The sequence below is a fragment of the Oncorhynchus masou genome, chromosome 25 (assembly GCF_036934945.1).
Source record: "Oncorhynchus masou masou isolate Uvic2021 chromosome 25, UVic_Omas_1.1, whole genome shotgun sequence".
Classification (NCBI taxonomy): domain Eukaryota; kingdom Metazoa; phylum Chordata; class Actinopteri; order Salmoniformes; family Salmonidae; genus Oncorhynchus; species Oncorhynchus masou.
The window spans coordinates 11422456-11447279 of record NC_088236.1 but is presented as its reverse complement, the minus strand read 5'-3'; the positions used below and the strand labels follow the sequence as shown (position 1 = coordinate 11447279).

The 24824-nt window shown below is 43.9% G+C and overlaps 1 protein-coding gene across 1 annotated transcript in view; it reads right to left on the bottom strand.

Annotated features, from left to right (window-relative positions):
* Window positions 1-554: 554 nt before the first annotated feature.
* LOC135513782 (sushi domain-containing protein 2-like) overlaps window positions 555-24824 on the bottom strand; it is a 37677-nt gene continuing 13407 nt past the window's right edge. The window contains exons 11-15 of the mRNA XM_064936709.1: window positions 21739-21897; window positions 20896-21012; window positions 20126-20302; window positions 5100-5196; window positions 555-1262 (exon numbers count right to left, since the gene is read on the bottom strand). Of these exons, the coding sequence (XP_064792781.1) occupies window positions 1214-1262; window positions 5100-5196; window positions 20126-20302; window positions 20896-21012; window positions 21739-21897 (599 nt within the window). The 3' untranslated portion in view covers window positions 555-1213. The remainder of the gene's footprint in view (window positions 1263-5099; window positions 5197-20125; window positions 20303-20895; window positions 21013-21738; window positions 21898-24824) is intronic.

The following is a 24824-nucleotide window of genomic DNA, read 5'->3' as shown; positions in this document are numbered from 1 at the left end:
GACAGACACACTAACCTGTAACACAGTGACATAGACATACTAACCTATAGCACAGTGACATAGAGACACACTAACCTGTAGCACAGTGATATAGACACACTAACCTGTAGCACAGTGACATAGAGATACACTAACCTGTAGCACAGTGATATAGACACACTAACCTGTAGCACAGTGACAGACACACACTAACCTGTAGCACAGTGACATAGACACACTAACCTGTAGCACAGTGACATAGAGACACACTAACCTGTAGCACAGTGACATAGAGACACACTAACCTGTAGCACAGTGACATAGACACTAACCTGTAGCACAGTGACAGACACACACTAACCTGTAGCACAGTGACATAGACACACTAACCTATAGCACAGTGATATAGACATACTAACCTATAGCACAGTGACGTAGAGACACTAACCTGTAGCACAGTGACCATTAGCTGGATGCAACAGAACACAAAAATAGCCATTATTTTTGCAATAATGCATTGCCACAGCTATAGACAACATTTTCAAAAGAACAGAGGAAAAACAAATTCACAGCCATACTTTCACAATTGTATTTATTTTCCTTCATTGAATTCCAATCAAACATTATTGTGCCACAGTATCCATTCATTATTCAATATTTGTACTTCATTTGAAGATAAAAAAAAAGCATGAGCTTTGCCATTGTGCAATTGGCAGCCATTTGGTGGCATGTTCTTCCGAATTACTTTTGCTCAACCATTGAATGGAATGAACAAAGGCAGTGAGCCCCCACACACACACCTGAGCTATATAACTGGTCAAAGTCATTCAACCTTTTAAAACGATCAGGAGATTGACTCTAAACACCTAAGAGGGTGTACATCTGGGACCATTCTAATTTAATAGGAACATGGAGTGACAACATAGACGGGAACTCAAAGTATTCACATAATATTGTTTCCCAGCATAACATTTAGTCAAGACCGTGAACAAACCAAGCAGGCCTGCTCTGTCAGCCTTCATTTACAGACTGTTACTTAAAGTCATCTACAGTGCAACGTAAACATGTACTACACCATGAAGACAATGCATTATCCCTGATTCACAAAACGTCTAGATGGTGTAGAGAACGTCATTTGCACATACATTAGTGCATGTTGAGGCCAGCTTAAGGGCGATGCAATTGTAGGTTCATTTAAAAACATCATGGTCAGGGAGAGTTACACAAGAGGACATCAACTCTGTTCAAATGTCACCATTCTATCCAGCCTCTCTTGTCTTTCTCTGAAATAAAACAGAAAGAATCAGAATCAGAAATCACCTTTACTCTACACAGACCCAGAATTTGTGACAAGGTGCTGCCAGCAATATATTACAGAAACAGTAATACTGTGTATAACAGGCTACTCAGACACCAACATAACCCCACCGACCCATCTTCGACCCCCGGGGTGGCTTTTGACCCGAGGCCCCTTGTCCTTCTTTGATGTGTCCTGCCGTGGTGCAGGTTGGGGAGGACTAGGACCTGTTGGGGCCTGCAGGGAAAAGATAGATGTGTCTGCAGCAAGGGGCCGAGGATGGAGCAATGGGCCGAGGATGGAGCAAGGGGCCGAGGATGGAGCAAGGGGCCGAGGATGGAGCAAGGGGCCGAGGATGGAGCAAGGGGCCGAGGATGGAGCAAGGGGCCGAGGATGGAGCAAGGGGCCGAGGATGGAGCAAGGGGCCGAGGATGGAGCAAGGGGCCGAGGATGGAGCAAGTGGCCGAGGATGGAGCAAGGGGCCGAGGATGGAGCAAGGGGCCGAGGATGGAGCAAGGGGCTGATATGGTATGGGTCTCTATGCCCTCTCTACACAGCATCAGAAGAAGTAGCAGAGTATCACGCAAACAAGACCAGAACAGTACAGGCCAGGCCATACCAGACCAGTGTGTGTGTGTGTGTGTGTGTGTGTGTGTGTGTGTGTGTCTCCATCAATGACAAGTGTGTGTTGACCCAAGGAAGGTGTCATGGTGTGTTTAATGGTATGAGTTCACAGGAATGCCTTTGGTGAGCTTCCCCACGTGTCCTTATTACCTCAGCATGTGACATGTATGTAGATGTGTGCCCTTATTACCTCAACATGTAACATGTATGTAGATGTGTCCTTATTACCTCAGCATGTAACATGTATGTAGATGTGTCCTTATTACCTCAGCATGTAACATGTATGTAGATGTGTGTCCTTATTACCTCAGCATGTAACATGTATGTAGATGTGTGTCCTTATTACCTCAGCATGTAACATGTATGTAGATGTGTCCTTATTACCTCAGCATGTAACATGTATGTAGATGTGATGTCCTTATCACCTCAACATGTAACATGTATGTAGATGTGTGTCCATTATTACCTCAACATGTAACATGTATGTAGATGTGTGTCCTTATTACCTCAACATGTAACATGTATGTAGATGTGTGTCCTTATTACCTCAGCATGTAACATGTATGTAGATGTGTCCTTATTACCTCAGCATGTAACATGTATGTAGATGTGTCCTTATTACCTCAGCATGTAACATGTATGTAGATGTGTCCTTATTACCTCAGCATGTAACATGTATGTAGATGTGTCCTTATTACCTCAACATGTAACATGTATGTAGATGTGTGCCCTTATTACCTCAACATGTAACATGTACGTAGATGTGTCCTTATTACCTCAACAAGTAACATGTACGTAGATGTTTGTCCTGCTAAAGTGAGTGTGTGATACCCCCTCTGGCCTCTGGTGCTCCCTATCCACACAGGTAATGACCTTTGACACTTATCTCCCCCCCTCTCTCTACAGATGAAAGTGAGGTGATCATCAATCCTCATCAACCCTCTAAAAACAGGGCAGGTGCGCTCCCCTCTCCCCCTTACGGGTGTAAACCATAGTCATTAATTTCTCCACCTTCAGAACACAGGCTGAACGCTCCAAGTGCACCTGGGAGCAGGGGCCAAGACAAACCATCCCTTGTCTTCCATAGGAGAGTTATGGTGAGGGGGGGGAAGCCCTCTTGATGTCTACAAGGCCCATAAAAATAGGTCTGTCATTTGGTTAGCTAGCGAGCCCAGGAGCTACGGTAGCTGGCTTCTGTTCCAGTAGTGTAGTATACTGAGGGAGAGGTTTATCCACAGGGTGTATGCTACATCACAAATGGCACCCTATTTCCCTATGGGGACCTAGTCAAAAATATTGCACTACATTGGGAAGAGGGTGCCATTTGGGACACAGCCTGGGTCTAGTCAAATATGAAGATATACTGTATCGTTTGATCAGATCAGAAGGGTTTTATGAGCGTGTGTGTGTGTCTGTGGTTTATGAGGGGCTCTCAGAGGCTGGCAGGTGGGATCAATGGTAATCATGAATCATCGCTTTCTTCGTTCATTGGGAATTAAGACATTTGTGGGATATCTATTTTATAATTTCTATTTTATCATATCTTATCAGGTAGCCTAGTGGTTAGAGTGTTGGGCCAGTAGAGTGTTGGGCCAGTAGAGTGTTGGGCCAGTAGAGTGTTGGGCCAGTAGAGTGTTGGGCCAGTAGAGTGTTGGGCCAGTAGAGTGTTGGGCCAGTAGAGTGTTGGGCCAGTAGAGTGTTGGGCCAGTAGAGTATTGGGCCAGTAGAGTGTTGGGCCAGTAACCGAAAAGTTGCTGGATGGAATCCCAGAGCTGACAAGGTAACAATTTGTCGTTCTGCCCCACAACAAGGCAGTTAACCCACTGTTCCCTAGTGGACCTTCATTGTAAATAATGACCTGTTCTTAACTGACTTACCGAGTTAAATAAAACGTTTTAAAAACTTAAAAATACACTTTTTGTTTAAATTACCCCTATGTCTGTCTCTATAACATCTGAAAAATGTACACTGAGTGGACAAAACATTAGGAACACATGCCCCTTTCCATGACATAGATTGACCAGGTGAATCCAGGTGAAAGCTATTATCCCTTATTGATGTCACTTGTTAAATCCACTTCAAATCAGTGTAGATGAAGGGGAGGAGACAGGTTAAAGAAGGATTGTTAAGGCTTAAGACAATTGAAACATGGATTGTGTATGTGCCAAAAGATTGAAGTGCCTTTGAACGGGGTATGGTAGTAGGTGCCAGGGGCACCGGTTTGAGTGTCAAGAACGGCAACACTAATGGGTTTTTCACGCTCAACAGTTTCCTACGTGTATCAAGAATGGTCCAACTCCCAAAGGACATCCAGCCAACTTAAACACAACTGCGAGACGCATTGGAGTAAACATGAGCCAGCATCCCTTTCGACACCTTGTAGAGTCCATGCCCTGACAAATTGAGGCTGTTGTGAAGGCAAAGGCGGGTGCAACTCAATATTAGGAGGGTGTTCCTAATGTTTTGTACACTCAGTGTATATTGTCTATATAAAAACCCTTTGTGGGTTGAAATGAAGACCATTGAAATTATATCATTTAATTCAATGAAGAAGACATTCAAAAGGGATGAACTCTCAGCTAAGGTGGACAGGAAAGGCCTGGCATCATATTAATATCTTATCTATTTTATGCCGTCTCACGACAACGTCTATATCACATAACACGTTCCTGTAGGACATCCTGCTGGACAGGAGATTCACTGGCAGTTAGTGAAACATCCGTGTCACTGTGATGCATGTCTGTTACCATGTGAAGAGGGAGACAGAGCAACTGTACACGTAGCGAAGGTGGAAGAACTACATCTGATTGAGTAGCGTCGTCTTGAGACCCGGACATTTCTACTGTTTTTAGTAACAACCATCTAGCAGTAGTAGACCGGTGTGTAAAGCTAACAGGCTTTAGCTCAGTGGTGGGATCCCAGGAACAGACGGCCCAGGTATGAGACCCAATCTGTTACGGCAGATCACTGCTTTGGTTTCTTAGCTAAAACGTGTGTCCATGCTGTGTGTGTGGTGTGTGTGGTGTGTGTGGTGTGTGCGTGTGTGTCCGTGTGTGTGTCCGTTCGCGCGAGTGTGTGTGTCCGTTCGCGCGAGTGTGTGTGTCTGTGCGCGTGAGTGTGTGTGTGTACGTGCGCGTGAGTGTGTGTGTGTCTGTGAGTGTGTTTCCGTGTGTGTGAGAGAGATAAACAGTGAACCCACCTTTTCTGTTTCCTGAAGTGTAGTTTGATCATCACTCCCATGGTTATCAGAGTAGCTATGGAAAACACAGAACCCAGCACCAATCCTAGGACATTATCTGGAACACAAACACCACAAACTATAATCATACATAGAGCTTTCCTCAAAACCAAAGACATGTTACACACAACAAACTAATGTATCTCTCAGTGTAGAATAATTGATCAATGTGTTACTTATCAATGCAGCACAGGCAGAAGGAAACCAAGGAACGATATAATATGATTTGAAGAGGACTAGAAACACACACACACGAAGACAGACAGACAAACACACACACACACACACATCGCATGTTCCCTGAAGTTTTCCAATTAATCTCTCCATATGGTGGTTAGCTCCACATCTAACCACCATATGTACTGGCCCTCAGATGCTGGAGCAGAGGCCTCCTGAGTCCCTCTACCAGGCCAGGCCCAAAACCTGGGGCACGGGTTGACAGGCGGCCCTGATAAAAGACCTGCCTGTGGGCCTGGAGGCTATAAGCGCAGGGAGACTGGGAAGTCAGGTCTAACATTCCTCTGATCCTGGTTCAATAGCCTCAGGCAGATCATTACTTCACGACCCCCCCACCCCCAACCAATCTCATAGTACGGCCCAAGGGAGCAATAGAGGAATGCATCAGTGATCACACTGGACCATCACATTACCCCAGAGGGAGGGGGGGGTCACAGGGACACCCCACAACATATGTACAGTGCCTTGCGAAAGTATTCGGCCCCCTTGAACTTTGCGACCTTTTGCCACATTTCAGGCTTCAAACATAAAGATATAAAACTGTATTATTTTGTGAAGAATCAACAACAAGTGGGACACAATCATGAAGCGGAACGACATTTATTGGATATTTCAAACTTTTTTAACAAATCAAAAACTGAACAATTGGGCGTGCAAAATTATTCAGCCCCCTTAAGTTAATACTTTGTAGCGCCACCTTTTGCTGCGATTACAGCTGTAAGTAGCTTGGGGTATGTCTCTATCAGTTTTGCACATCGAGAGACTGAAATTTTTTTCCCATTCCTCCTTGTAAAACAGCTCGAGCTCAGTGAGTTTGGATGGAGAGCATTTGTGAACAGCAGTTTTCAGTTCTTTCCACAGATTCTCGATTGGAGTCAGGTTTGGACTTTGACTTGGCCATTCTAACACCTGGATATGTTTATTTTTTAACCATTCCATTGTAGATTTTGCTTTATGTTTTGGATCATTGTCTTGTTGGAAGACAAATCTCCGTCCCAGTCTCAGGTCTTTTGCAGACTCCATCAGGTTTTCTTCCAGAATGGTCCTGTATTTGGCTCCATCCATCTTCCCATCAATTTTAACCATCTTCCCTGTCCCTGCTGAAGAACAGCAGGCCCAAACCATGATGCTGCCACCACCATGTTTGACAGTGGGGATGGTGTGGTCAGGGTGATGAGCTGTGTTGCTTTTACGCCAAACATAACGTTTAGCATTGTTGCCAAAAAGTTCAATTTTGGTTTCATCTGACCAGAGCACCTTCTTCCACATGTTTGGTGTGTCTCCCATGGCAAACTTTAAACGACACTTTTTATGGATATCTTTAAGAAATGGCTTTCTTCTTGCCACTCTTCCATAAAGGCCAGATTTGTGCAATATACGACTGATTGTTGTCCTATGGACAGAGTCTCCCACCTCAGCTGTAGATCTCTGCAGTTCATCCAGAGTGATCATGGGCCTCTTGGCTGCAATCAGTCTTCTCCTTGTATGAGCTGAAAGTTTCAGGTCAGATTTTCAGTGGTCTGATACTCCTTCCATTTCAGATTGCACAGTGCTCCTTGGGATGTTTCTTGGGAAATCTTTTTGTATCCAAATGCTTTAAATCACCAGTATCTCGGACCTGCCTGGTGTGTTCCTTGTTCTTCATGATGCTCTCTGCCTTTTAACGGACCTCTGAGACTATCACAGTGCAGGTGATACGGAGACTTGATTACACACAGGTGGATTGTATTTATCATCATTAGTCATTTAAGTCAACATTGGATCATTCGAGATCCTCACTGAACTTCTGGAGAGAGTTTGCTGCACTGAAAGTAAAGGGGTTGAATAATTTTGCACGCCCAATTTTTCAGTTTTTGATTTGTTAAAAAAGTTTGAAATATCCAATAAATGTCGTTCCACGGATATAAAGCAAGGATATAATGTAAACACACAACCCATCCTCCAGTAGATATCATATCACCCATCCTCCAGTAGATGTCATATCACCCATCCTCCAGTAGATATCATATCACCCATCCTCTAGTAGATATCATATCACCCATCCTCCAGTAGATGTCATATCACCCATCTCCAGTAGATATCATATACAGCCCATTGTACACATGTAAACACACAACCCATCCTCCAGTAGATATCATATCACCCATCCTCCAGTAGATATCATATCACCCATCCTCCAGTAGATATCATATCACCCATCCTCCAGTAGATGTCATATCACCTATCCTCCAGTAGATATCATATCACCCATCCTCCAGTAGATGTCATATCACCCATCCTCCAGTAGATGTCATATCACCCATCCTCCAGTAGATATCATATCACCCATCCTCCAGTAGATATCATATCACCCATCCTCCAGTAGATATCATATCACCCATCCTCCAGTAGATGTCATATCACCCATCCTCCAGTAGATATCATATCACCCATCCTCTATTAGATATCATATCACCCATCCTCTATTTGATCACTTTTTCAATTGTACTTTACACTTTCTCTAACTTGCGGTCTTTCAAACATATGCGTGTGTTTGGGGTACAGGACAGTCAAAACACACAGAACATGAGAGTGCCATTAAGCCGTTGTTTACAACTAGCTAGTCTGTATGAGGGCTCTTAGAAGGCCAGTCCAGGCTGATAACGGTGGAAGCCTGAGAGGCTGTGAGTTAAACCCACATAACATTACAGTCAACTGAATCAGTGGCACAGAGATCAAAAGAACCTTGTCACAGACAATCTGTGTACACACCAAATTGCACCCTATTCCCTATATAGTGCACTACTTTTGACCAGAGCCCTATTGACCCCTCCTTAAAAGTAGTGCACTAAACGAGAAATAGGGTGCCATTTGGGACGTATCCACAGCCATTCTATTTTTCCATTACTCTGCTTTAAAGTCAAGGAAAGTAACCTTCAAGTGTGCAGCGTCTTTCTTCACGCTCCGTTTCCCCACACAGATTGTGTCAATAAGGAGAAAGGAAAACACCATCACATGGAGGTGAGAGAAGGTGTCTCTTTAGGATGCTGCAGTACCTCTATAACTCTCACTTTACCACCGGGCCTCCCGAGTGGCGCAGCGGTCTCTGTGCTAGAGGTGTCACTACAGACACCCTGGTTCAAATCCAGGCTGTATCACAACCGGTCATGATTGGGAGTCTCGTAGGGCGGCGCACAAATGGCCCAGCGTCGTCCAGTTGATATCACCACTGTCCCAACCACACATTCTCTCCCTCCATTCTCCATCCTTCGTAGGACACTCTCTCCTTCTCCACATGTCTTCTCTTCTCCCTTCCCCCCAAGGAGATAAGGAGCACTGTGATTCTATCTTTCACTCATTCCCCTGATGGACACATCACCTATGGCTGTGTTTTTACATGTCTGCAGATGCCATCCCAGTATCAGATCTCCAGTCCACCACCTACTCATCCGGTCTGGAGTCTGTCCAAAAAGATGGATGGAGGGAGAGAGTGGGGAGACTGTCCCACAGCCCACTGTACTGTGAAACAGGGCTGTGATGTCACGAGGGTCTGTATTGAGAAACAAGGCTAAACTTATGAAAACTCATTCATAGTCTGACAATGATCGGAGGTTACGTGTCAAGGATGATAAACAGAGGTTACAGTGGGGCAAAAAAGTATTTAGTCAGCCACCAATTGTGCAAGTTCTCCCACTTAAAAAGATGAGGCCTGTACCCCATTAGAGGTACACTTCAACTATGACAGACAAAAAAAATCCAGAAGATCACATTGTAGGATTTTTAATGAATTTATTTGCAAATTATGGTGCAAAATAAGTATTTGGTCAATAACAAAAGTTTCTCAATACTTTGTTATATACCCTTTGTTGGCAATGACAGAGGTCAAACGTTTTCTGTAAGTCTTCACAAGGTTTTCACACACTGTTGCTGGTATTTTGGCCCATTCCTCCATGCAGATCTCCTCTAGAGCAGTGATGTTTTGGGGCTGTTGCTGGGCAACACAGACTTTTAACTCCCTCCAAAGATTTTCTATGGGGTTGAGATCTGGAGACTGGCTGGGCCACTCCAGGACCTTGAAATGCTTCTTACGAAGCCACTCCTTTGTTGCCCGGGCGGTGTGTTTGGGATCATTGTCATGCTGAAAGACACAGCCACGTTTCATCTTCAATGCCTTTGCTGATGGAAGGAGGTTTTCACTCAATCTCACGATACATGGCCCCATTCAATCTTTCCTTTACACAGATCAGTCGTCCTGGTCCCTTTGCAGAAAAACAGCCCCAAAGAATGATGTTTCCACCCCCATGCTTCACAGTAGGTATGGTGTTCTTTGCATGCAACTCAGCATTCTTTGTCCTACAAACATGACGAGTTGAGTTTTTACCAAAAAGTTATATTTTGGTTTCATCTGACCATATGACATTCTCCTAATCTTCTTCTGGATCATCCAATTGCTGTCTAGCAAACTTCAGACGGGCCTGGACATGTACTGGCTTAAGCAGGAGGACACGTCTGGCACTGCAGGATTTGAGTCCCTGGCGAAGTAGTGTGTTACTGATGGTAGGCTTTGTTACTTTGGTCCCAGCTCTGTGGTCTTGTATGTCTTCCATTTCCTAATAATTGCTCCCACAGTTGATTTCTTCAAACCAAGCTGCACCTCTAGCGACTGCCCATCCCGCATGAGGGAGCGTAATCATCGACTGACACTAATTAGCATAATGCAAAGGACATACATATTCATAGAAAATATTCCTATTCATGAAAATCACAAGTGAAATATATTGAGACACAGCTTAGCCTTTTGTTAATCACCTTGTCATCTCAGATTTTCAAAATATGCTTTACAGCCAAAGCTAGACAAGCATGTGTAAGTTTATCAATAGCCTAGCATAGCATTTTGTCCAGCTAGCAGCAGGTAACTTGGTCACGGAAATCAGAAAAGCAATCAAATTAAATTGTTTACCTTTGATGAGCTTCGGATGTTTTCACTCACGAGACTCCCAGTTAGATAGCCAATGTTCCGTTTGTTCCGTTTGTTCTTCACGTTTGGCTGAGAAATCGCCCGGAAATTGCAGTCACGAAAACGCCGAAAAATATTCCAAATTAGCTCCATAATATCGACAGAAACATGGCAAACGTGGTTTATAATCAATCCTCAAGGTGTTTTTCAAATATCTATTCGATAATATATCCACCGGGACAATTGGTTATTCAGTAGGACGGACTGGAATAATGGCTACCTATGTATTTTACGCGAGAGTCACTCTGGGAGCCATGAGGTGACCAGTTGCTCAATGTAGCCGCTTACGTCACAATGCTGTAGACACCTTGGGGAATACGGAGAAAAAGTAATCTGGTTGATAGCCCATTCACTGTTCAATAGGGACGCATTGGAACGCAGCGCTTTCAAAACATGATGCACTTCCGGATTGGATTTTTTTCAGGCTTTCTACTGCAATATCAGTTCTGTTATACTCACAGACAATATTTTTACAGTTTTGGAAATTTTAGAGTGTTTTCTATCCTGAGCTGTCAATTATATGCATATTCTAGCATCTTGTCCTGACAAAATATCCCGTTTACTACGGGAACGTTATTTTTCCAAAAATGAAAATACTGTCCCCTAGTCACAAAAGGGTGCAGATTCAGTCTTCCCAGCCTGGTGCAGGTCTACAATTTTGTTTCTGGTGTCCTTTGACAGCTTTTTGGTCTTGGCCATAGTGGTGTTTGGAGTGTGACTGAGGTTGTGGACAGGTGTCTTTTATACTGATAACAAGTTCAAACAGGTGCCATTAATACAGGTAACGAGTGGAGGACAGAGAAGAAGACGTTACAGGTCTGTGAGAGCCACAAATCTTGCTTGTTTGTAGGTGACCAAATACTTATTTTCCACCATAATTTGCAAATAAATTCATTAAAAATCCTACAATGTGATTTTCTGGATTTTTTTTCTTCTCATTTTGTCTGTCATAGTTGAAGTGTCTCTCATCTTTTTAAGTGGGAGAACTTGCACAATTGGTGGCTGACTAAATACTTTTTTGCCCCACTGTACGTGTCGAGGATGATAAACAGAGGTAACGTGTCGAGGATGATAAACAGAGGTAACGTGTCGAGGATGATAAACAGAGGTAACGTGTCGAGGATGATAAACAGAGGTAACGTGTCGAGGATGATAAACAGAGGTTACGTGTCGAGGATGATAAACAGAGGTAACGTGTCGAGGATGATAAACAGAGGTTACGTATCGAGGATGATAAACAGAGGTTACGTGTCGAGGATGATAAACAGAGGTAACGTGTCGAGGATGATAAACAGAGGTAACGTGTCGAGGATGATAAACAGAGGTTACGTGTCGAGGATGATAAACAGAGGTTACGTGTCGAGGATGATAAACAGAGGTTACGTGTCGAGGATGATAAACAGAGGTTACGTGTCGAGGATGATAAACAGAGGTTACGTGTCGAGGATGATAAACAGAGGTTACATTTACATTTACATTTAAGTCATTTAGCAGACGCTCTTATCCAGAGCGACTTACAAATTGGTGAATTCACCTTCTGACATCCAGTGGAACAGCCACTTTACAATAGTGCATCTAAATCATTAAGGGGGGGGGGGGGGTTACTTATCCTATCCTAGGTATTCCTTGAAGAGGTGGGGTTTCAGGTGTCTCCGGAAGGTGGTGATTGACTCCGCTGTCCTGGCGTCGTGAGGGAGTCTGGAGGTTACGTGTCGAGGATGATAAACAGAGGTTACGTGTCGAGGATGATAAACAGAGGTTACGTGTCGTGGATGATAAACAGAGGTTACGTGTCGAGGATGATGAGAGGTTACGTGTCGAGGATGATTAACAGAGGTAGCGTGTCGAGGATGATAAGAGGTTACGTGTCGAGGATGATAAACAGAGGTTACGTGTCGAGGATGATAAGAGGTAGCGTGTCGAGGATGATAAGAGGTAGCGTGTCGAGGATGATAAGAGGTAGCGTGTCGAGGATGATAAGAGGTAGCGTGTCGAGGATGATAAACAGAGGTTACGTGTCGAGGATGATAAGAGGTAGCGTGTCGAGGATGATAAGAGGTAGCGTGTCGAGGATGATAAGAGGTAGCGTGTCGAGGATGATAAGAGGTAGCGTGTCGAGGATGATAAACAGAGGTTACGTGTCGAGGATGATAAGAGGTTACGTGTCGAGGATGATAAGAGGTTACGTGTCGAGGATGATAAGAGGTTACGTGTCGAGGATGATAAGAGGTTACGTGTCGAGGATGATAAACAGAGGTTGTGTATGCAGAATGCGTTGTTTACACACTATCACAAGCACACCAAGTAGTCACTGTTTCATACTGCATGATGCAGCCACCACCATGCTTCACCGTAGGGATGGTGCCAGATTTCCTCCAGACGTGACGCTTGGCATTCAGGTGAAAGAGTTCCATCTTGGTTTCATCAGGGCAGAGAATCTTGTTTCTCATGGTCTGAGAGTCTTTAGGTGCCTTTTGGCAAACTTCAAGCGGTCGGTCATGTGCCTTTTACTGAGGAGTGGCATTCCATCTTGCCCCTCTACCATAGAGGCCTGATTGATGGAGTGCTACAGAGATGGTTGTCCTTCTGGAAGGTTCTCCCATCTCCACAAAGGAACTCTAGAGCTCTGTCAGTGACCATCGGGTTCTTGGTCACCGCCCTCCTCCCCCGTGATTTCTTAGTTTGGCAGGGCGGCCAGCTCTAGGAAGAGTCTTGGTGGTTCCAAACTTCTTCCATTTAAGAGTGATGGAGGCCACTCTATTGTTGGGGACCTTCAACGCTGCAGAAATGTTTTGGTACCCTTCCCCAGATCTGTGCCTCGACACAATCCTGTCTCAGAGCTCTACTGACAATTCATTCAACCTCATGGCTTGGTATTTGCTCTGACTTGCACTGTCAACTGTGGGACCTTATATAGACAGATGTGTGGCTTTCCAAATCATGTCCAATCAACTGAATTTACCACAGGTGGGACTCCAATCAAGTTGTAGAAACAGGATGATCCATGGAAACAGGATGCACCTGAGACAATTTCAGTTTTAATACATTAATACAAACATTTTAAAACCTGTTTTCGCTTTGTCATTATAGGATATTGTGTGTAGATGGATGAGGGGAAAAAATTATTTAATACATTTTAGAATAAGACTGTAACGTAACAACATGTGGAAAAAGAGTAGGGGTCTGAATACTTTCTGAATGCACTGCATGAAATAAACTGTGCTTATATCTAAAGTGCATATCTAAATACGAGTTACTTTCTGTAGCGATGACAGTTCACCAGAATCCTCCATCATGGGTTTATTAGAAGTTCAGAGCACTTTACATTTCAGAGGAGGACTTGACTGTCAAAATCTGACGAGAAATACTGGAAATAAATATAAACAAGTATAAATAATACCTCCCCTGTAATATGGAAATTGTGTGTCTGTGTTTCTCAGCTCGGATCCAACACACAAGCTCCCTCCCTCAGGGCTTTGTGACCGAGAGAGAGAGATGCAGATGAGAAAGAATATGAAAAAATAAAAAGAGAAGAAGTGAAGATAGAGAGCCTCTTTAATCACAATAGATTGTTTACTCTGAGGACCCAGACAGGGACCTTGTTTATTCAGGGAGCCTCCCTTACAGAGACAGTGGTGCAGAGGGACATGACAGGTTTAAATGTCTTGCACTGTGATGGCATTTCACGTTCCTCCTCTCTATACAACCTGCTTCTTCAATTCCGACACACACTCTCTTTCTCTCCCTTTGTCTACATTGACATTTGAGTTATATAGCAGACATTCTTATCCAGAGCAATTTACAGGAGCAATTAGGGTCAAAGTGCCTTGCTCAAGGGCACAGACAGATTTTTCACCTAGTCGGCTCGGGATTCGAACCAGCAACCTTTCATTTACTGGCCCAACGCTCTTAACCACTAAGATACCTGCCGCCAGTCTCTCGCAATTTCTGCACTATGCCTTGTTGCCATATGGAAATAAACAGAGCAAGACTTTTTCATAGTTTTATTTCCTCTGCCTTTTTCAGTCAGCATCTCTACCTTTCTCTCGCTCTCTCTTTTCATCTGTCCTCTGCTGCTGTCATTTCGACTTTAATCATCTCCTCTGCTCTTCCTCTGAGCGTGACTTGACCCAGCCGAATTCTACAACTTGATGATTCGTTCTCCCGAGTCCTTTTTGAAGTTAGGGACTTTCTCTCTCACCCTTCCACTGCGTGACTCACCTCCCACGCCGAAGAATTTTAAAATGGATTAGCAGAATAAATTACCCCTGATAAAGATAATTTATCCCTGATAGAGGTAATTTATCATACACAGAACCAGGTTCAAATACTATTTCCAATCAATCAAATACTTTATCTGTGGTTTATTGAGTTTGTCTGGCAGTATGAAACTTATTGAATTCCCACCCATCTAGCGCTCAAAGTAAATTAAAGATTATTATTATTTTTTTAAATACATTTTTTCCCCCGTTTTCATGACTACGATCTTGTCTCATCGCTGCAACTCCCCAACGGGCTCGGGAGAAGCGAACGTCGAGTCATGAGTCCCCTGAAACATGACGTGCCAAGCTGCTCTTCTTAACACTCGCTCTCTTAACCCGGAAGCTGCACGAACTGATGACTGAGTCAGCCTGTAGGTGCCCGGCCCGCCACAAGGAGTCGCTACAGCGCAATGAGCCAAGTAAAGTCCTCCTGGCTGAACCTTCCCTTAACCCGGACAATGCTGGACCAATTGTGAGCCCCCCTATGGTACTCCCAGTCGGTTGTGACAGAGCCTGGGATCGAACCCCAGGCTGTAGTGACGCCGCAACACTGCGATGCAGTGCCTCAGACCGCTCCACCACTTGGGAGGCCGTATATATATATATATATGAAAGATTTTAAATAGTATCTGCTCCAGTGGAAGCTGGTGGGAAGAGCTGTAGGAGGACGGGCTCATTGTAATGGCTGGAATAGATTCAATGGAATGGTAACGAACACATCAAACACATGGAAACCACACTTTTGACTCTGTTCATTTATTCCATCTCAACCATTACAATGAGCCCGTCCCCCTATAGCGCCTCCCACCAGCCTCCACTGATCTGCTCATACAGTATGTGTACATGACGTGGTACATCGTCAATGGAAGCCAATAAATTATAATTAGGCACTGGCAGAGCTCCAGTTCTGGTGACAACAAATGTTGATCTATAATCTACTTTGACAGAGAGAACTGTGTGTCACCTCTCCTGTCACATCAAATCACATGTTTATTGTCACGTGTCGTAAACAACAGTGAAATGCTTACTTACGAGTCCTTTTCCAACAATGCAAAATACAATAAAAGTATAATAATAATAAATAATAATAATAATAATAATAGGAAACAAAATTAACACCCAGAATAAATACACAATGAGCAATGATAGCTTGGCTATATACACATGGACTACCAGAACCAAGTCAATGATAACTTGGTTATATATACACATGGACTACCAGAACCAAGTCAATGATAACTTGGTTATATATACACATGGACTACCAGAACCAAGTCAATGATAACTTGGTTATATATACACATGGGCTACTAGAACCAAGTCAATGATAGCTTGGTTATATATACACACATGGGCTACCAGAACCAAGTCAATGATAGCTTGGTTATATACACATGGACTACCAGAACCAAGTCAATGATAACTTGGTTATATACATGGGGTACAAGAACTGAGTTGATATGCAGGGGAACGAGGAAATTGAGGTAGATATGTACATAAAGCAAATAGACATCAGTGTCACCATAGAAGCCAGACCAGGGTCCAAATAGTATTTGAAATCTTTCAAATACCATAAAAATACTTTGACCATACGATGGAGTTACGGACCTGGGTAAAGAGGACCCTCTGTTCTCCTGTATCACCCTGCCCTTTACTACAGCTAACTACTCTGCATGTGGAGGCCTCTGTATCACACTGCCCTTTACTACAGCTAACTACTCTGCATGTGGAGGCCTCTGTATCACACTGCCCTTTACTACAGCTAACTACTCTGCATGTGGAGGCCTCTGTTCTCCTGTATCACCCTGCCCTTTACTACAGCTAACTACTCTGCATGTGGAGGCCTCTGTTCTCCTGTATCACCCTGCCATTTACTACAGCTAACTACTCTGGATGTGGAGGCCTCTGTTCTCCTGTATCACCCTGCCCTTTACTACAGCTAACTACTCTGGATGTTTATGCTACTCTACAACTGCCGTAGTGACTCACACAGGGTGAGGACAACACAGACAAAGCATTTCCTGTCTCTACTGTCACTGTTTATGTCAGCTACCCATGGGCAGATGCTGCGTGTTGACTGAGAGAATCTGCCAGGACTTAATGGGAGGAGTGAGATCCGAGCAGCATTAGTTCCGGTTTTGTGGGTTTTTGTCATTGGTTATTTGGACGTATCAGGATTGGGGAAAGGCGGTGTTTAAACTGCTTCAACACGAGCGCTGAGAGTTTCGTTTTGTGAGGGTGGAGACTTTTGTTTTTGCCGGAACTGTCAATGTCTAACACGTATGACCCCAGACGTTAATCACGCAGCTGACCAAATGACATGAGATTTTCCTCTGGGTTAACAGAGATGAGTGTTTACGGGACATGGATAGGAGTCCTACAGGATGGGACATAAGTAAGTGGTTTGAGTCCCAAATGGCACCCTATTCCCTAAATAAGTGGGGTAGCACACATTTCAGTAGGTTGTTTGGAGTGTGTGTGCGTTAGTGATGCTGTTTGTTCACACAATTGCTTATAACCCAACAGAAACCACCGATATGTGATAGTGAAGGTCTGAGGCCCTCAACATGACCTGCTTCTCTTCTGTTATTTCTTTATGAGAGAGAGAAAGATAGATAGATAGATAGATAGATAGATAGATAGATAGATAGATAGATAGATAGATAGATAGATAGATAGATAGATAGATAGAAAGAAAAAGAGAGAAAGAGAGAAAGAAAAAGAGAGAAAGAGAGAAAGAAAGAAAAAGAGAGAAAGAGAGAGAAAGAAAAAGAGAGAAAGAGAGAAAGAGAGAAAGAGAGAAAGAATGCAAGTGTTTGGACATCTGTATACTTTGACAGCCTTGTGGGAAATGCATTCTTTGACAAACCGCTCAAACACTGTGTTGGTGTTTTAATGTCCCCTCTCTCACCACCAGGCAGTGTACTGGGAACCAGGCCCTGAAACACTGTGTTGGTGTTTTAATGTCCCCTCTCTCACCACCAGGCAGTGTACTGGGAACCAGGCCCTGAAACACTGTGTTGGTGTTATAATGTCCCCTCTCTCACTACCAGGCAGTGTACTGGGAACCAAGCCCTGAAACACTGTGTTGGTGTTATAATGTCTCCTCTCTCACCACCAGGCAGTGTATTGGGAACCAGGCCCTGAAACACTGTGTTGGTGTTATAATGTCCCCTCTTTCACCACCAGGCAGTGTATTGGGAACCAGGCCCTGAAACACTGTGTTGGTGTTATAATGTCCCCTCTCTCACCACCAGGCAGTGTATTGGGAACCAGGCCCTGAAACACTGTGTTGGTGTTATAATGTCCCCTCTCTCACCACCAGGCAGTGTATTGGGAACCAGGCCCTGAAACACTGTGTTGGTGTTTTAATGTCCCCTCTCTCACCACCAGGCAGTGTACTGGGAACCAGGCCCTGAAACACTGTGTTAGTGTTATAATGTCCCCTCTCTCACCACCAGGCAGTGTACTGGGAAGCAGTGTGTTACAGTGTCACTGTCAGCAACAAATACTAATGATAAGACTAAGACTAATGACTTATTACCAATAGTTCTCTCCCATTTCTTGTGTACTGCTAGATCCCAGCGAAGTTTGTCTTGACTTTTTGGTTATGCACAAACTAAGGCCTGGAGTTTTTCCCTGACTACGTGGCCCGACCAGGAATAACTCAAGGCCCCAGTTACTGCAACTCAGGAAAAACTACTGGCCCTAGTAAAAACATCACCGACATATGCTGTTAGTGTATACTTCACCAGAGGATGACAACAAGATACCATACACCTGTTGTTGTAGTATGTCTGTAATAATATAATACCCAGAAATGTCATCGTAAGACTAATAGAAATACATTGACTGGGGGAGTAGGTGACGTCAGGTTCTGTTCCTTCTATTCTATCCAGCTGTGATGCGCTGAGCCAAAGTAGTGCACTACTTAGGGAATAGGGTGCCATTTCAGACACACACACTACAGCCACATGAACAAGGAAGGGGGTGAAGTCAGGTTGGTTTCTATTTTATCCAGCTGTGACCCAGTCAGGGAGTCAATATGTGTGTTTCCCCATCCAGATCTAATATCTATCCAGCTGTGACCCAGTCAGGGAGTCAATATGTGTGTTTCCTCGTCCAGATCTGATATGAAATCCGTCAACATCCAGCATGATCAGATGGCTATCAGAAGGAAGTCTCTGTTAGAGGACTAATGAAAAGAGGATGAGAGAATGGAGCAGATGGAGGGACTGGGCTGTTGTAGCCTTCAGGGGGTGAGACTGAGACAAGTGGACAACTTGCTTCTCCAACAGACGGGGACTAGGGTTTCTCCAGGAAAACACTGCCATCTGCCGGCAATGATAGAGCACTACAACGAAAGTCTCAGTCAGTGGCTCGCTTTCTGTTACTGGCTGCAACAAGGCATTCTGGAAACACAGGTGGTTCCCATTCACAAACAGACAGAGAGGGGGGGAAGAGGGGAGAGAGAAAGAGAGAGGCGAGAGAGAGGGGGGGAGAGGAGAGAGGGGGAAGAGGAGAGAGGGGGGGAAGAGGAGGGAGAGAGAGAGGGGGAAGAGGAGGGGGAGAGAGAGAGGGGGAAGAGGAGGGAGAGAGAGAGGGGGAAGAGGAGAGAGGGGGGGAAGAGGGGGAGAGGGGGGGAAGAGGAGGGAGAGGGGGGGAAAGAGGAGGGAGAGAGAGGGAGGGGGGGGAAGAGGAGGGAGAAAGGGAGAGAGAGAGAGAGAGAGAGAGGGGGGAGGGGGGGAGAGAGCGGGGGGAGAGAGAGAGAGAGAGAGAGAGAGAGGGGGGGGGAGAGGGAGAGAGAGAGAGAGAGGGGGGGAGGAGAGAGAGAGAGGGGGGGAAGGGGGAGAGAGAGAGAGAGAGGGGGAAGAGGGAGAGGAGAGAGAGAGGGGGGGGAAGAGGGGGGAGAGAGAGGGGGAAGAGGGAGAGAGAGAGAGGGGGAAGAGGAGAGAGAGAGAGAGAGAAAAGAGGGAAGAGGGGAGAGAGGCCAAACCAAAGCCTTCAGTGCTTCATCTCTAATGGACTAATATGTTTTTTGTTGGTATGTCTGGGCAACTAGCTCAGAGCACAAACCACAGTTGCTGGAATCTCTGCTTCTAATGAGTCACACTAAATGGGATTTTCAAAGTTGCTCTGTTTCTCATTTGAGGACAATCATCGCACAAAACCAAGTTAGGCCAGACAACTAAGATAGCCCATTGAGAGGTATGTTAAAGGTCATGTTGCCCTTCTTTAGGCTGGCCGCAGGGCACATTTAGTCTCTGGCAGATGGGTGACAGTTAAAGGTTAAAGGTTAGGCTTGGTAGTTCGAACATGTGTGTGGTTAGAAAGAGTTGGACTTCCATCTTGCTGTCTAGCATGACCACACAGTGATATAACCTATGACTATATACCTACCAGTACCACATATTAGAATTGTGCCAATTTTCATGCTTCTAAATTAAAATAAACATTTTCAAACATGTATCTACTGGACTATAGGGACCTACCAGAGATACAGGAGACATCTTCTCCAGTCCACTCTCCGCTGGGTAGACAGGTGCGTTCTGGTGATCCATACAGAACGGAGCCACTGTTACAGGTGAAGCTCACTGTCGAACCCTGGAGGTAGCGTGTACCTATCTTCTCACCGTACCTCGGAGAGGCCAGCCACCCACAGGACACCACTAAGGAATATAAGGATGTTATCTCCTAATAAAACTATTGATTACGTTCATAAATCAATCATCTCTATATGTCAAACCACTCAAAACAACTCCTTAATATATACGGGATCATTCTCTTCAACAGTGTTTCCCAGCTCCTCCCGTAACCCAAACAGAAAAGATTTCTGTTGTGACCTGGGGCAAAAACACCTGATTCAACGGCTTGATGACTAGTTGACAACTCAAGGCCTGGAGTTGGGAAACACTGATCTGGAATATAAGCCTATGTACAAAGTCATGACCTAGAACCATACTATCCACTGTGGTGAAGTACAGGGCTGTGGCAACACTCTAAACATCTTGAGAAGCTACTGGAACTTACTCAGCACTTTGCTTTGGCAAAACGGTGTTGTAACTTGCATTAGTCAACACATATATACAGTAAAGTTCTGCTTCCACATAGTATTCAACAAGCAGGCTAACAACTAAGAACAGAAAAGGTTATGTTCACCTCACTGTAGTCTAAGGTCTTGGAGTTAATGAGTAGACTAACTCCATAAATGTCCACTTCACAACTCGTGTCAATGACAGAGAGGTGACTCCTGTATACATACCAGACTCCAGGTCCTGCATGAGTGTCTGGTGACTTCTGAAGGACAGGAGTGTGGCGTTACCCACAGCCAGACTACGGGTGCTCAGGGTGTCGTACTTGCAGAACTGGGCCCCATCACCTATATAAAAGATTGTGTTAAAAATGTGACAATTGCATTTAATTAAATGTTATCGTACGTTTGACTGATGTTGAATGTCATATCATAAAAAGTATGGGAACAACCCACATGTCAACATACAGGACTTGGGGCAGCTTCATAAAGACAACAGGCCTGTATGATGTGTTTTAAAGAAAGAGCTCCCGTGGACTGTGTGGCCCAACAGTTAGTCCCGGGGTGACTCCTGTGGAGGGTCGGGCGTAATGCACGCTGAACAGGTCACCAGGTGCACGGTGTTTTCCTCCGACACATTGGTGCGGCTGGCTTCCGGCTTAAGCGGGCATTGTCAAGAAGCAGCGCGGCTTGGCTGGGCCGTGTTTCGGAGGACGCACGGCCCTCCACCTTCGCCTCTCCCAAGTCCTTATGGGAGTTGCAGTGGCGAGACAAGACTGGAAATACCAATCAGATACCACGAAATTGAGGAGAAATATGGGTAAAAAAAAATGTAAATAACAACTCTCTGTGGAAAGGTTTTTACATGGAACCCAAAAGGGTTCTTCAAAGGGTTCTCCTATGGGGCCAGCCGAAGAACCATTTTAGGTTCTAGATAGCAGCTTTTTTTCCTAAGAGTGCAGAGTCGGTATGGGTTAGAATCCAACCCATTTTTTCCTACCGTTAAAGTGTCCTCTTCACGGTCCTATATCATTAAAATACATTAAACACTCCGAAAATAGAGAGCCCCCTCACCGAAACACATCTTCAGCATGTCCCCCACCAGAGGGTCAGCTGGATCTTCGGACACAGAGAAGGCCGGGACGAAGGCTGGGTCGTGTTTCACGTAGTAGTACGTTTCCAACAGGTACTTACTGTCGTAAGTGAACAGAGACGTCTGGTTGGAGGTTTTCCCTGTGGAGAAGACAACACAACATCACTTGTGCCCATATTCACAAAGAGTGCTGATACAGGATCAGTTTTGACTTGAAGGTTATACTGATTAAAGACAAGAGGGACGTAGGCCCATATTTATCAAGTGTCTCATTGTAGGAGTTCTGATCTAGGATCAGGTCCCTCCTGTCCATGTAATCTAATTCATTATGATCTAAAAAGGCCAAACTGGACTCCTACTCTAAGACTCTTTGTGAATACAGGCCCAGAACATTTATTTTACCAGGTGACATGATTAAGAACACATTCACAGCAATGACCTGGGGGGATAGTTACAGGGGAGAAGAAGAAGTGAATGAGCCAATTGGAAGACGATTAGGTGGCCATGATGATACAGTATGTGGGCCAGTTTGGAAATTCACCTCGTGTTTACTTGGTTACAACTACAGAGGAGTTTGTTTTGAACAACATAGTACACAGGTGCAGGGTCACGTACTCTCATTCAGTCACTAACATTAAACTACAGTACGTCGGTGAAACTATCATTGTTTTACTAACTGAAATATTATCAGAATCATGTTGGGTTGTTTTTCTAGCTTTATATTTCCTTACAACCAGTTAAACTGACATGATTGGAACTTTAGCACAGAATTTGTAAACAAAGAAAATTGCATTTTGTTTTATTGCATTTTCTCCCCGGTCCCTAAACGTCTTTGCGCTGCCAAATAAGCATAGACAGAGAAAACTTGACCGATGCGAACTAGATTGAAACATTCATTCTATCGATGTATGTTATTATTCTGGTGAGCAAGAGTTGATTTAGTCTTCTAGGGCAACATACAGTATAATGACAGGAGAGAAGCTGCATGTGTCTAATTATAGACAAACAAACAGTCTACCAAAATGTTGGAAATTATAAGCAGAAACATATGTAAATAAATAAGTCAATAAATTAAAAATTAAAAATTGTTCAGCAGTCTCTGACTGTAGCCCACAGCACATTTGATATATTAGCGGTTTGGGTCGGTTGCGGGCCTCAGATTTTCACTTCATCACATACATTGTCAGGCAGTTGCGGATGGGTGAACAAACAGCTGACCCACACACCACTATCGCAGGAGTAAAATGAAAGCCATCAATCCAGCAAGATTTAAGTGACAACAAGTGGATGACGTACACCTGGAACACAGGAAATAAACAGATGAAAACAAACACAGATCCTCTGGTGGGCGGGGCATGAACGTTTCGAATAGAACGGCATCTAAAAAGGCCAAAGACGCACAGTGATACTATATTACACTGTATATTAGATATCATTATATATTATTAGAACACAGATGGCTCACTGTTATCAGGAACTCTGAAACAAGAGAAGTGCATCTGAGCAGCTGAGAGAGGGAGGATAAATCTGTTCATTACTCCTTATCTCTGTGGGTTATCTCAGGCTCCTTATCTCAGGCTGGACAGGCCAGGACACCACTGGTCTGTTGCCATTAGGTCTGCTCTCTGGTCGGACACCATGGCTCGGTTTATCTCTCTCTATATATCTATATATACACATCTCTCTCTATATACACATCTCTCTCTATATATATCTATACACACATCTCTCTATATATATATATCTATACACACATCTCTCTCTATATATATCTATACACACATCTCTCTCTATATATATCTATATACATACACACATCTCTCTCTCTATCTATATACATACACACATCTCTCTCTCTCTATATATCTATACACACATCTCTCTCTCTATATATCTATACACACATCTCTCTCTATATATATCTATATACATACACACATCTCTCTCTATCTATATACATACACACATCTCTCTCTCTCTCTATCTATATACATACACACATCTCCCTCTCCCTCTCTCCATTTGCGTCTCAAATGGCACCCTATTCCCTACACAGTGCACTACTATTACCAATAACCCTGTAAGGCTCTAGACAAAAGTAGTGCACAATATAGGGAATAGGGTGCCACTTGGGACTCACACCTGTCATCTATTAAAACCCTTTGGACGCCCTTTAACTCACAACAGGTGGTTGGCTGGCTGGGTTGAGGGAGGGAGGGAGGGAGGGGTGAGTGCACAGTACACACACTCTTCTCTTCCTTGGGAATATCTCAGGCAAAGAGAGTGAAAGGTCAAATTAAAGGTCAAATTAAGGAATTGTGGTTTACAATTCCAGATGTACCAAAAGGTTTTTTTCTTCTCAGTATGGTACGCATGAAACACTCAAACACAAAGATAAAACTTGTTATATTCCTTCTCCTAACACTGCATATGTTTCATAGTTTGTTTTTGTTGTTGTGGGTGTGGTTAACATTTGTAAATCTGTTTAGTACATCTTGCCCCTCAGTCTCTGGTGTCACAAGACCAGGTGATTCAAGGACGTACAGCTCCGAAGGTGAAGACAGACAGAAAGAACATCGTTTATTTGTTTTTCTCCAGATGTAGCACCTGTTTTTCAGTAAATTTACATGTTACCTTCATGTCACCTGTCCAATGAAGGAGGAAGCAAGGAGCCTTTGATTATTGAGAAGCACAAGGATCCAAAATACTTTTATAGTGCTGAGCGATTAGTCGGTTCGGTTTCGGTTCGATTATGAAAAAACTAATATTTTTTTTTATTTGATTTTGATAATTTGATTTTTGAACATTTTAAATGCATTACTTGGGCTGAACGCTGTAACACATAAAACAATTAACAAAAGTCCCATGAATGTAGTGTTAACCCATTACTGCTTATCACTTATTAACTTTCATTTATTCACATTATTGTAATAAAATATTTCAGTTGTTGTCTATATTAAGTTTTTGTTATTTGATGAATATTATTTAATTTAAAGTAATCATCTCTACTCTGCCGAAATCACTACTTTAGTAGTTCTTCACAGTAAATAAGGCATACTGTTCTGAC